At 40.8% G+C, this 13139-nt stretch overlaps 1 protein-coding gene and 1 pseudogene across 1 annotated transcript; one reads left to right on the top strand and one right to left on the bottom strand.

Moving 5' to 3' along the window:
* Window positions 1-4104: 4104 nt before the first annotated feature.
* LOC126001646 (mitogen-activated protein kinase kinase kinase 3-like) lies at window positions 4105-10073 on the top strand (annotated as a pseudogene).
* A 344-nt stretch (window positions 10074-10417) lies between these two features.
* LOC126001645 (keratin-associated protein 5-3-like) lies at window positions 10418-10820 on the bottom strand. Its single transcript, XM_049768921.1, has 2 exons — window positions 10706-10820; window positions 10418-10647 (listed from the first exon to the last, which is right to left on the bottom strand). Exons 1-2 carry the CDS (start codon window positions 10818-10820, stop codon window positions 10418-10420), a joined length of 345 nt encoding a protein of 114 aa, XP_049624878.1.
* Window positions 10821-13139: the final 2319 nt, after the last annotated feature.

The following is a 13139-nucleotide window of genomic DNA, read 5'->3' as shown; positions in this document are numbered from 1 at the left end:
AGGAGCAGGAAAAGTTACTCAAATAACCATGTCAGAGAGAGTTTCAGGAAGAACCTGGGAGTTTCTGTGATGATGGAAGGAAAAGGGGTTTTTCCTGCTAGGCCTGAGTTCATCTGCAAATATTTCCTGGAAGACCACAATATTAGTTCCTGCAGCAAAATTATCCCAAGGTACACTTCCCAGCGGTCACATCCATGTAGTCTGATGCCACTGAAGAAAAACTTGTTTCATCAAACACATAAGGACTGCTAACTGTGAGATTATGAGATCAGGGTAAGACCACACCCACATCTAGGCTGAAAGCTCAGCTTCACTCCTGAAGGAATTTAGCATGAACTATATTTCCTCCCCCTGAGAGTGGCAGCAACTGACCAATAAACACTGGAGACCTGACACATTCATAGACATGGTATACTCTTCACTTGACAGATATCAGTTAGGACCGTCAGCCTGCTAGACATTGTTCTAGGAAAAGGAGATGTCAGAAAACATAATATAGCACTCAGATGTTCATAAAACGAATCTTCTTACATGACTACTTAGTCAAAAAATATAATAAATAAGATTATATATGGAGACTGAGAGACAGGGTATACAAATAGGGATGGCTAAATCATGGATAAAATAAACTCTGACCTCTCTGTTTTACAGAACCATATAAGAGTGATGGATTCCACCACTGGGTTCTTGGCTTTGCAGAGCAGGGCGTCTAAAAGTCCACTGGTGACTTGAGAAGCTCCCTGGTTAGGAGGCAGGAAGTGGAGGAACTCAGGTGAGGGTGGGCAAGAGAGGGGCAGTTGTGATGAGACTGTCGCCAGCACTCTAGGATCTCTCAGGACAAACCAGGTAAGATGGAATATAGGGCTGAGAATTAGATTTATAAGGTAATTTAGTGGACTCTTGTGATTAAAGCTCTGTCTTGTTACCATGAGGCGTAATTTTGTATTTGTATAGATTGGAAATATACAGAGGGCAAGGCTCTGCTATAAGGACAAGAATTATGGCTCTGAAAAATATCTATGGCAAAAGAAATGTTATATTTTACATTTTTAATTGAGATATTGTGATTTACAATGCCATTAATGACTGGTTTAAACATACATTGTCTGAACACCACACTGTCTCCAGAACGCCTTCTTTCTTCCACCAATGTCCCAAGGGCTCTTCTCAATCCTACCCACCCCATCTAACCTCAGTTCTGTAGAACAATTCTCCATTTGTTGCTTCTTAAATGTCTCATTGTATACTAAAGACAAGAGAGATTATTATCTATCTATATTTCCAGATATGATCCTGTTTCCAGTGTCCATTAGGAAAAAAAACTGTCAAATACACTGGCTATTCAGATGGATCCTCAGGGAAAAATCAAACATGATAAAGCTTCTCAAAAAGAATGGTCAAAGGTCAAGCTCACATAAAACAAGTTCACAGACCTGCTGTTATTCAAATGGCAGAATGCGAAAATTTTTCATGGAAACTTCAAGGTTCAAGATTTATAAGAATATTTACTAACCACTTCCTCCTCTATAGCCATCATGCATTTTCCCAGCTAAAAGATGACTGTGACATAAAAAAAATACAACAAACAAACATGGTCATCCCCTCCTTGAATTTTAAACTGAAATATTGCAAAATGTTATGCAATCTTATCAGACAAACATCTGGCTACCAATGCAAGAGGATTGACAGGCACATAAATGAAAATGTTGCCAAACTGACAGTTGCTCTCTTTACACTATTAATTAGATTTGTGAAGCTATGGAGAGGCAAGCTTAGGAGGAGAGAAAGATACTTCTATAATCATATGAATAGTGACTAATCTTGAAGAGATGTCAAGTCACTGAATAATCTCAGGTAGACTGAACTCTGGGGCTGAGGATTTTGAGTCCTTCTCAAATTAGGAGTACCCTGCTAACAGATTTAATAATTCAACCCACACTTGACATCCTCTGGCATATAAATAGCCCAGATCTATTACTAACTTTGAAGAGGTTTTGAACTACTGTGCTTCTGGAGCATGCAACCACATATGTGTCCATGCAATGGCTCCAAATTTTATAGAATCCAGTAGGTGCACAGCAATTTAGATGGAAAGATTACATAAAACATGTTAAACGCAGTGAGTGAAAACCAATACATAGAAGGCTCAATTAGCGCCAAATAGCTCAGTAACCCTCAAACATGCCTTTAGTAATCCCATTGTGAAATACAACAATTTAAAAACATTTTTATTTTATTGAATTATTTTTGATAATTACATTTTTTCATGTTGTTGTCATCAACAATATAAAGTAAATTATTTTGTGCCAGCTAAGTGGGCAGGTTTGGGTATTGGGTGGGAAACTGAGACATTTGTGGAGGGCGGATCACACTGGTAGTAGGGTTGGTGTTGGAACATCGAATGCCTGGAACAATGTGTTATGAAAAAGCTTTGTAAAGCATGGTGTTCAAATCAAATTTCAAATATCAAAAGAATAATATGAATAGTTGCTGATAAATCATTTCAACATTCTCAGTAAGCTGAGTTTTAACATCCTTACTAAACTAAATTATGGAAATGGGACTGGTGGTGGGGGCAGCATAATGAAGACTATATATTATAAAACAACAGTTTAAACCAATGCTTCTCAAATAGTGGGTTGTGCCCCCCAGGGGGTCTCAAGTCTCTGTAAATGAGGGTGCATTTGACCTCAGCAAACACTGTCATAACAAGCTAAACCCCGTATTTATGTCTCTTTATGTCTCTGGAGCTGAGAGTTGCTGTGTTCTGCTTCAAACCCCGCTTTGAAAAGCTATGCATTGCAAAACGTGCTCATTGTAGCCGTTAATTCAGACATCACCTCTGATTAAAAAATCAGCTCAAATTATTTTATATATTTTTGTTTTACAGGTTAAAAGTTTATTTTTTTAATAAAGATTTTATTTACAGCTGTGCGGGGGGGGGTGCGAAAATGTTTTCTTCTTTCTAGGGGGACATGACAGAAAATAATTGAGAAGCACTGGTTTAAACCTGTTACTCAGTGATAGAAAAAACTGAAAGCTTTAGACAGGTACAAGATAGCCCTCCATTTTCACTACTTTAAATAAGCTTTGGAGTTTTGGGCTAGTGCAATCAGAAAACACTAAGAACTGAAAGGAACCAAACAAAGTAAGGTTATTTGAAATGATATGGCAAAATATATTCAAAATCCTATGAAGACTTAATTAAAAAGCACTTAGAAATAATAAATGAGTAAGCTAGGTGTGTAGTAAGCTAGTGACAAAGTCACTTAGAATTGAATCCAAGAGAATGCAATACTTAAGAATACATGTAACAAATGTGGAAAAACCTATATAACAAGAGTCTATAAATATTATAGAAAGAGAGAATAAGACATTGAGACGAAAGATGTTTCAAGTAAATGGATAGAGACATTTCAATATTAAACATATGTATGCTTAATTATATGCTTATGTAACATATTTATGCTTAAAACAGATGCTTTAATCAATTCCAATCAAAATTCTATTTTTTGAAGTGTTCAGAGAGATAGTGCAGTAAACTGAGGGTATAATTTTCATGCACAGTTTAAATCCTCAGAAACTTAATGTCCCCTAAGACTTCCAAAAGTGATTTCCGAGTCCAGAATGGGATGATCACCAGCACATTTTGGTGTGCTCCCCCAAAGAACTGAAATTTTGGATTTTTAAGGAAATTGAATAAAAAGCATTAGAATTACATGCGTTCATAAAAATAATTTAATGAAGACTTAAGGATAAAAAAAGCTTCAAGTTAATTGACCTCAGACTAGATTACAAAGACAGTAGTGAGAACTCTGGTATTGAAATAAAAATCAAGAATGACTGCGGAACTGAGAGACTGGTGGGTGGGGCCGGGACATAGCGAGTACTTGGGATGTAGCCGAACACCCTGCCCATGCCACAGCTCCAGATGCGGGTGTTATCTGGAGCCGAAGCTTGGGAAGGTGGTGGGGGCCCTGAGCATAGACCGTGCCCCCTGCTCAGAGCCTGGTCCGCTGCGGTCCCCTTCACCAGGGCCCCCGGCATGCAGCCCTGGCCCCGGAGGTGACATTCCGGCCCCTAGCCATTGCTGCCATCGCCACCATGGATGAACAGGAGGCGTTAAACTCGATCATGAAGGATTTGGTGGCCCTTGGGATGAGCCTACGTGCTCGGGTGTCTGGATATGAAACCATGAAAAACAAAGACCCAGGGGCCGGTGAGGTGGTGCTAGAGGTAAGGTGTCTGCTTCAAAGCGCTAGCTAAGGAAGGACCGCGGTTGGATCCCCCGGCGTCCCATATGGTCCCCCCAAGCCAGGGGTGATTTCTGAGCGCTTAGCCAGGAGTAACCCCTGAGCGTCAAACGGGTGTGGCCCAAAAACCAAAAGAAAAGAAAAACAAAGACCTAGATCACCCAAATAGGTAAAGACCCAGATCACCCAAATAGGCAGAAAAACACAACAGCAGCAGCTCAGCCATTCTGAATAGTCCAACAATAACAACAAGCTCATGTGGAGAGGTCAGTGAGAAACAGACGTTTTTGAATGACGTCAGAATCAAGTTTGAGCACAATGGGGAAAGGCTTATTATAGCATTTAGTCAGCCTGGGAGGTTTGAAGTGGAGCACAAGGTGACAACAGTATTTGGGCAGCCACTTGATCTACATTCGATGAACAATGAGCTCTCCATCCTGCTGAAAAACCAAGATGATCTTGATAAAGCAACTGACATTTTGGATAGAAGCTCAAGCATGAAAAACCTTAGGATATTGCTGCTGTGACAGGACAAATACCATACCAGTTCTTCCTCTCCTTCCCAGGTGTCCAGGCAGGTTAGGATCAAAGCTTCTCAGTCTGTGGGAGATATAAATACCATCTACCAGCCTCCTGAGCACAGAAGCAGGCACCCCTCTGTCGACTCGCAGAACTCTGGGTGAAGCTCACCTCGCCCAGGAATGTTCCTAAAGGATAGCAGTGAATTGCCTGGCAGGGATCCTATACTAGTATCCACAGTGACGGGGAGTTCATTCCTGAAACCAGCCAGCAGTGCGTACTGAATCCTCTGAGCAGTGCAGAAAACTTCTTGTAAGGAAGCTTCCATTCCTTGGACAGATCAGCAGACAGTCTTTCTGGAAATCTCGAATGTCCCGAGCCCAGAACTTCCCACATAACAGACACAAATTCTCAGGAATAGCACAGCAGTAAGGCGTTTGCCTTGCATGCAGCCATTACAAAACGAACCCCGGTTCGAATCCTGGCATCCTATAAGGTCCCAGGAGCAACTTCTGAGCACAGAGCCAGGAGTAATCTCTGAGCGCCACCAGGTGTGACCCAAAAATTAAAAAAAAAACAAAAAACAAAAAACAAAAAACAAAAAAACTCAGATGTGGATACCTAGCTCTATGACAAAGGGGTCAAAGGTGAAACCTACCCCTGGTGCTACCATGTGTGTCTACACCACAAGGACTACAGTGATGTCATAAGACCCTTTCCTTGAATATGGCGTCACCAAAGCAACTTGTTCACCCTGAGCACAAATGGAGAAAACCTGGGTTTGGCAGTGCAGTATCTGGACAAGGCACCTTTGGAGTGAAAACAGCAAGGAGAACTCACCCTCAGTGCAAGAGAGGACTGTTTCAACTAAGTCTCCAAGTGCCCCCATCAGTTGTCGACCACCCTGGGCCAGGGTGTCTTCGGCAGTGTCTATTTGTGCTATGTTGTAGACACAGGACCCTGACAGTCCTGAGACAAGCAAGGAGATGAGTGCTCTGGCATGTGAAATTCAGCTGCTAAAGAATCTGCAGCAGGAGGGCATCATGCCTAACTATGGCTGCCTGCAGGACCACGCCGAGAAGTCCATCTTCATGGAGTATATGCCAAGGGGTTCAATGAAAGACCAGCTGAAAGCCTATGAGCCTTGACGGAGAGTATGACCTGGAAATACACCTGACAGATCCTGAAGGGCATGTCCTACCTGCACAGCAACATGATTGTTCCCATTTTGAACATCCTGAGACTCGATGGGAATGTGAAACTGATGGAATTTGGGGCCAGTAAGCATCTGCTGACCATCTGCATATCGGGCACAGGCATGTGCTCGGTCATAGGCACTCCCTACTGTATGAGCCTCGAAGTAATCAGCGGAAAGGGCTACAGCAGGAAAGCAGATGTCTGGAGTCTGGGCTGCAGATGCCGACAGAGAAGTCACCTTGGGCAGAGAGTGAAACCATGGCCACCATTTTCAAGACGGCCACCCAGCCATCCAACCCCCTGCTGCCTTCTCACATCTCAAAGCAGAGTGTGGAGTGCTTGTGTAGGCCCCCCAAGTTTGATTTCCAGAATATTGTCTCCTTAGAACCACCACAACTGACTTTTGTAACTTCTAAGAACCTGTTGGTCTATAAAATTACATAATACAAGGCTCATCCTCCGAGGCTAGGTTTCCCTAAAATTGGTCCAGATGCTAGGGACCACTATTATCTTTAGAGCAAATATAAGGAACTGGAATATTAAACTGAAGAGTTTTTGAACATTAAAAGACAGGTTAAACATCATAAAAGGCAATGTACTACTGATTTGGGCAAGATATTTATACATAGTACATCTGATAAAGAAAGACTATACAAAGAATGTATATAGATCAGAACTACTCAGTCTAGTTAAAAAATAGTCAAAATAATTGATAAGCATTTTTCCAAAGAGGACATAGAAATGGCCATCAGCTCTATATTCTTATAGAGCTTATACTTATAAAGTATACTTCACAAACTATTAGGGAAATGTTCATCAAAACCATAAATTTATACTCCTGAAATAAGCATACTTATTTATGCTTCTGAAATAACACCTGAGATAAATATATATTTCTGAAAATGAGTTAGCTCAAAAGGGGCAAAAATGTTATAGCAAAGGTGTGGAGAAAAAGGAAACCTCAGGAACATAAATTGGAGCCAACATTTTGGGAAATAATATTGTGTTTTTAAAAGTAGCTAGAATTAGAGTAATTGTAAAATCCAGCCATCCTACTTCTGAGAACTTACTCAAAAACAATGAAAACATTAACATGAAAAATTATATCTACCCAAGTGTTTATTACTGTGTTATTTATAATAGTTAAGAAACAGAAACCAAGTATTCAATACTAGATAATTGAACAAAGAAGTTGTGATATAGTAGAAGACTACATGTACATATGTGCTGGAATATGATTTATCAATAATAGATAAAATTTTGTCACTCACAGAAAAAGCAAAGAAGCTACGAAGGAAAAAGTAAAGCTAAGAATGGTTAAGTGGAAAGGAAAAAACATTGTCTTTTACTTGTGTGTGTAATGGAAGGATGTAAAATTATTGAATAAACAACAAAATAAACCAATGGACTAAGGTTAATTGAGGTGAAGGGGTGGAATGGGAGAAATTATGGAAGGACTGTAAGAAAGGATTGTGCTATATTTTCATCCAGAGGAATGAATGACGCATATGAGAAAAACAGGCTTGACATATTATGAGGCTGTAATGTGGCAGGGAAAGTACATATATGCCTTATATATGTGAGGTCCTAGACTCTATTCCCTTTCCAAGTTGCATGTTCTAGTCTACCCTTAATGATGTAACGATTGGCCCCTGTGAACCAGGAGTACTTCAAGATCCCTGAACACCACCAAGAATGCTCTACCCAATTAAAAAATATTTCTAAGAGACAAAGAAAAATATTATGAATAGAATATTTCTAGGCAAGCTCCTGATAAGTAGAATGTTCAGAAGAAGGAAAACTAGGGTAGTAATGAAATCATCATTCTTGGATTGCTCAATACTCAGAGTCTTAGTGAAAGGAGATTAGAAATTTTTCTTCAGTCAAATCAAGGAGATGGATGGCAATTTATGCATCAGTGTACAATGTTTATGGACTGTACTGACCTGGGACCATTGACCTGAGCTGACCCAGCTGCCTGGAAGAAAGAGGGGAGAAAGAGAGGGGTAAAAACAATGTATTGCTTTATTCCCAGTCTGAAGTCTGCTGCAGGGAAGGGGGGTTTCTGAGAGAGAGATACATGATTTACTGGCCAGAGAGGGCAGGGGGAGGTCTGTAGGTTCTGGCTTTGAGAGAGAAAATAGATAAAGATAGAGGAGGGAGCAGGCAGCATTACACTGACACCAGGTCCAGCCAGGCCTGGCCTCTGGCCCCAGGGGCCCTATAAGCTCTGCTCTGGGCTCTACCCTGGATCCCTCATCCCCCACTCCCATCAACTGTCAAAAATTTTTCTTAAATACCCTCTGGACCCTTGTCCATTACAGGGGACCATGTCCAACATGGTCTTCAGGGGTGTGTTGAAGTCCATTTCCAAGGGTGTGTTCAGAGACATGTCCAGACCCAATTACAGTTAAAAGAGGTTAACATTATATATAAAAACAATGGGCAAGCCCATAGAGGTGGTAAAGATTTAACCTAAGGCCAGGGCAATAGCACAGTGGGTAGGGTGTTTACCTTACAGTTGACTGACTAAACTGATTGATTCAATTCTTGGCATCCAATATGGTCTCCAAGCCAACTAGGAGTGATTTCTGAGAGCAGAACCAGGAGTAACCCCTGAGCACTGCCAGGTGTGGCCCAACACCCCACCAATAAATGATTTCACCTAAATGGATGTGATCCAACCTAATCAAAACTAGATATGGCTCAGAATTTTTATGGATACAGTAAAAATCTGGACTGTGTTGGTATGATGATGGTGTAGACACTAAAAAAAGATAAAAAGATTTGTTTCTGCTAAAATAATTTATGATTTGAATCAGAGGCAGAGACTGAGAAGAACAAGTTTTGTTTGAAGAAGAGCCTTTTGTGGTGGACAATTACTGAATGATTGATTGTTTGGACGTCCTAAGTGGTATTTAAGAAACCCATAAATCACTTCCTGTGATTCCTTGAAAACTGGGGCAGTGGTTCAATGCCAGAATATTAGATATTGTTCAGGTCTTGAGGTGCTGAGGATTACCAGAATCAACCCAGCAGTGCTCAGGAGCCATCAGGGTCACACCTAGTGATGCTCAGGTTTTGTCCAGGGCTGTGCCAGGGAGGAAACCATGTGGTGCAGTGGATGAGCCACATGTAAGGTACGTGCCTTATCTCATCTATTATCTCTTAGGAGATTCCTGACAATGTTGTAGTACCTTTAAAAGATCTTTAAGTAACAGCCACACCAAAGAGCATGCATGGGAAGGCAAAAAAAGGGAGGGAGGAATAGAAATCCTCTCTCAAATAATTGACTATTCATAACCCTATTAACACATATATGGAGAAACACTTTCATAATGTACCAAGATAAAAGCCAAACCTCAACATCAGAGCTCATGCTCTACTTTTCATTATGGACAAGCTAGGGGGTATGTCTATAAATAATTTCAATTTGATATTAAATTATATTTTTTAAAGAGTGGGTTGTGTTTGTCCCACGCCTTTTTATTGTCAATTTGGACAACATTCTCAATCATATAAAGAGTACTGTTTTTTTTTTTCTGGTTGGCATTACCACTTTGGTGTTTTGGGAAAGGGGGATATTTCAATGAGCTGGAAGCTTTACATTGGTTGAAGATGTAGTGTGGCCTAATGAGGATCTTCCATTGCAGAGGTGATTTGCACTCACATCCACTTCAGCAGTCTAGCAAGTCATTTCCTTCCTACTAATGGCTTCCCACCTTCCACCCCCAAAGAGAACCACAAAATAAGAAGCTTTTGTGAACCAATAGTTTAAGGACAACTTAGTATCATTTATTAGACATATAGAAGAAATTACAAAGATAAAGCATCAATTGAGAAATAAGGATTCCATTATACTTCATGATGGGAACAGCAGCCATTGTTGAACAAATGCAATGAGCACATGCTAGAGAATAAAATTTTGAAGCTACTGATCTGAGATCAGAGCTGTGGACTACTCTTCAGTATGAGCTTTAGTAATCTGGTGTTTCATACAATTTCAGTTGTGAGGCTTTGAGCCTTCAAAGCAAACCAAGAAGAGATGAAAACAAGGTCCCAACACAGAGTCCAAAGAAACCATCACATACAGCAAGACAGTAATCTGGGAAGCAATAGAGAGGAACAGGGTGAAATGGAACCCTTACAACTATAGCCTCCTGCAGATTCAGGCCAGCTTTCTTCCAAGGTAGCCAAACCACAAGCACCTGCCAATTCTTACAACCAAAAAGGCACCAGCCGGAGATGAGCAAGATGGGTTCCACTGTTCTACACAGTGACCTTAAGTAGCATGCCCCTGCTATCTATCACTTTCAGTATATACCAAATCATTCATCAACGTCAGAATATGAGATACTCAACCAGAAAGACATTGCAGGCAGCTGAGAACACCATGTTTAGGAGGAGCAGAGAGACAGAGATGAACTGACTGAGGACAGAGAGAAGCCTCAGCAGCAGGATGCCTTAGCAGCTTCAAGTCTAGCAGCAGCATTGCTTCTGGCAGCAGCACTTCTGCTGACAGCAGCCCTTCCCGCAGCCACAGCCACAGCTGCAGCAACAAGGCCTACAGCAGCAGGTGCGGCGGCGGTAGCAGCAGACCACAGGGGTGCTGCAGCAGCCTCCACAGCAGCCACGGCAGCAGCCGCAGCAGCCCCCACAGCAGCCCACCCGGTAGCACCTGCAGCAGTAGCAGTCGCTACAGCCACCACAGCCACAGCCACCGCAGCCACAGCCACCACAGCCACAGCCACCACAGCCGCAGCCACCGCAGCCGCCACAGCCACCACAGCCACAGCTGCCACAGCCACAGCCACCGCAGCCACCACAGCCACCACAGCCACAGCAACCCATGGTGTTAGTAGAGAGGATTCAGGAGAGGTGAGGAGGTTTGTTCAGGAGAAGAAGGAGGATGTAGTCCCTCTGCTGGGGAAGCCCCTTATATACCATCAAGGGATGAAGAGGGAGACTGAGTTACTGGGGCATTTCCTCATGTGGTTATTTCCTCATGTGGCTGTTGATCTTTCCATATATAGTGCCTATGTCATTCCCTGTTTACATTCTGGGCCCTATATAGTTGACCCAACACTAAGGCTAATTTTAGCTTTTTTTTTTTAATCCATCACTGAATCAAATTAATAAGGAGAAATATTTTCTTTCTTTTCATAGAGCACACTTAAATTTGGGAAATTTTTTTTTTTTTGTGGTTTTTTGGGTCACACCTGGCAGTGCTCTGGGGTTATTCCTGGCTCCATGCTCAGAAATTACTCCTGGCAGGTACGGGGGACCATATGGGACGCTGGGATTAGAACCGATGACCTCCTGCATGAAAGGCAAACGCCTTACCTCCATGCTATCTCTCCGGCCCCAAATTTGGGATATTTGTTATGAGGCAGCCTGATACTTTTCTGTCTTCCTTCAATTTTTTTCCTCATTTTTCAGTTGAAATCTCCAGCTTGAACAAAATCTTGTGATTCAGAAGAGAAAGTGTGAATGTCTAAATTGAACAAACCATTTTCTTTAAAAATTTTCTACACATTTCTTGTGGCTATGTACATAATTCTCAAGGGGCATGGATTCTCCTAAATTAAATGATTATTTTTTCTTTCCATTCTTCATTTTCCCTTCATTATCTCTTTCCTTTTTTCATTTATCTCTTTTCTTTTTTCTTCCTTCCTTCCTTTCTTTCTGTTCCTCCTTTCTTTTTGTTCCTTCCTTCCTTCCTTCTTTCTTTCTTTCTTTCTTTCTTTCTTTCTTCTTTCTTTCTTTCTTTCTTTCTTTCTTTCTTTTTCTTTCTTTCTTTTCTTTCTTTCTTCTCTTTTTTTCTTTTTCTTTCTTTCCTTTCTTCTTTCTTCTCTTTCTTTTCTTTTTCTTTCTTCTTTCTTTCTCTCTTTTCTTTCTCTCTTTCTTTCTCTCTTTCTTTCTCTCTCTTTCTTTCTCTCTTCTTTCTCTCTCTTTCTTTCTCTCTTTCTTTCTCTTTCTCTCTCTCTTTCTCTCTCTTTCTCTCTTTCTCTCTTTCTCTCTCTTTCTCTCTTTCTTTCTCTCTTTCTTTCTTTCTTCTTTCTTTTCTTTCTTTCTTCTTTCTTTCTTTCTTTCTTCTTTCTTTCTTTCTTTCTTTCTTTCTTTCTTCTTTCTTTCTTTCTTTCTTTCTTTCTTTCTTTTTCTTTCTTTCTTTCTTTCTTTCTTTCTTTCTTTCTTTTTCTTCTTTCTTTCTTTCTTTTTCTTTTCTTCTTTCTTTCTTTCTTTCTTTCTTTCTTTCTTTCTTTCTTTCTTTTTTCTTTCTTTTCTTTCTTTCTTTTTCTTTCTTTCTTTCTTTCTTCCTTCTTCCTTTCTTTTCTTCTCTCTTCGCTCTATAAAAATCTTGGTCAGATGTACTTTGCCTGTTTTGTGGATTCACTTGCATATGACCTCCTGATATTTCCTCTTTTATCCTGCTCTGTGTCTAGCCCACACAAATAACCCAGATCCCATCCTCCAAACACACCAGGTCACATATCTCATTCTGGTCATTTTCTTTCTGCTCACTCAGCAGCCCTTCAAGTGTCCATTCCCTCCACTGCTTTTTATTCATTACACATTGGACTCTATTGAGTCAATCATCTTGAATTCTCTTTTTGAGTCATTTAGCATGTCATTCAGTGAATTTGCTCATTCTGACAACTCACAAATTCTAAGTCAGTGCTTACTGAGCTCCTAAAGTTCTGGGAACAGTAGTGGCCAATCAACAGGGACCTGACCTTTGAGCCCCTAAAGAAGTATGTACTTGATTGGAAAAATAGATTTATGTACCGAGACTTGATTGCTGTTACCGAATGAACAACTTTTGGAGAAACTCGGGTCTCCAACTTCCTGCTTCAAGAACTCTCACAGATATCTAGAGATGTTCCAACATCCCTGCCAGGATGATCTTTCTGCACCTGTTTTCTGCCTCTTTATTGAAGTCTCTGTGTTGTTGATGACTCTCCAGTACACAGGTTCCCAATTCTAGCCTTTTTTCCTCATTTTAGGATCTTCCCTTTAACTGGCAATGTAAATGCCTCACAGGAGAATAGATAGAGATAGACATAGACAGAGAGACAGAGAACCAAAGAGAGACTCAGTTAGAGACTGAGACAGAGACATAGAGACAGAAAGAGGTATTCCCTTTAAGTAACCAAAAGAGTGATTTTAAAG

This window comes from Suncus etruscus, chromosome 2 (genome assembly GCF_024139225.1).
Source record: "Suncus etruscus isolate mSunEtr1 chromosome 2, mSunEtr1.pri.cur, whole genome shotgun sequence".
Lineage (NCBI taxonomy): Eukaryota > Metazoa > Chordata > Mammalia > Eulipotyphla > Soricidae > Suncus > Suncus etruscus.
This window is presented reverse-complemented; position numbering and strand designations above follow the sequence as displayed.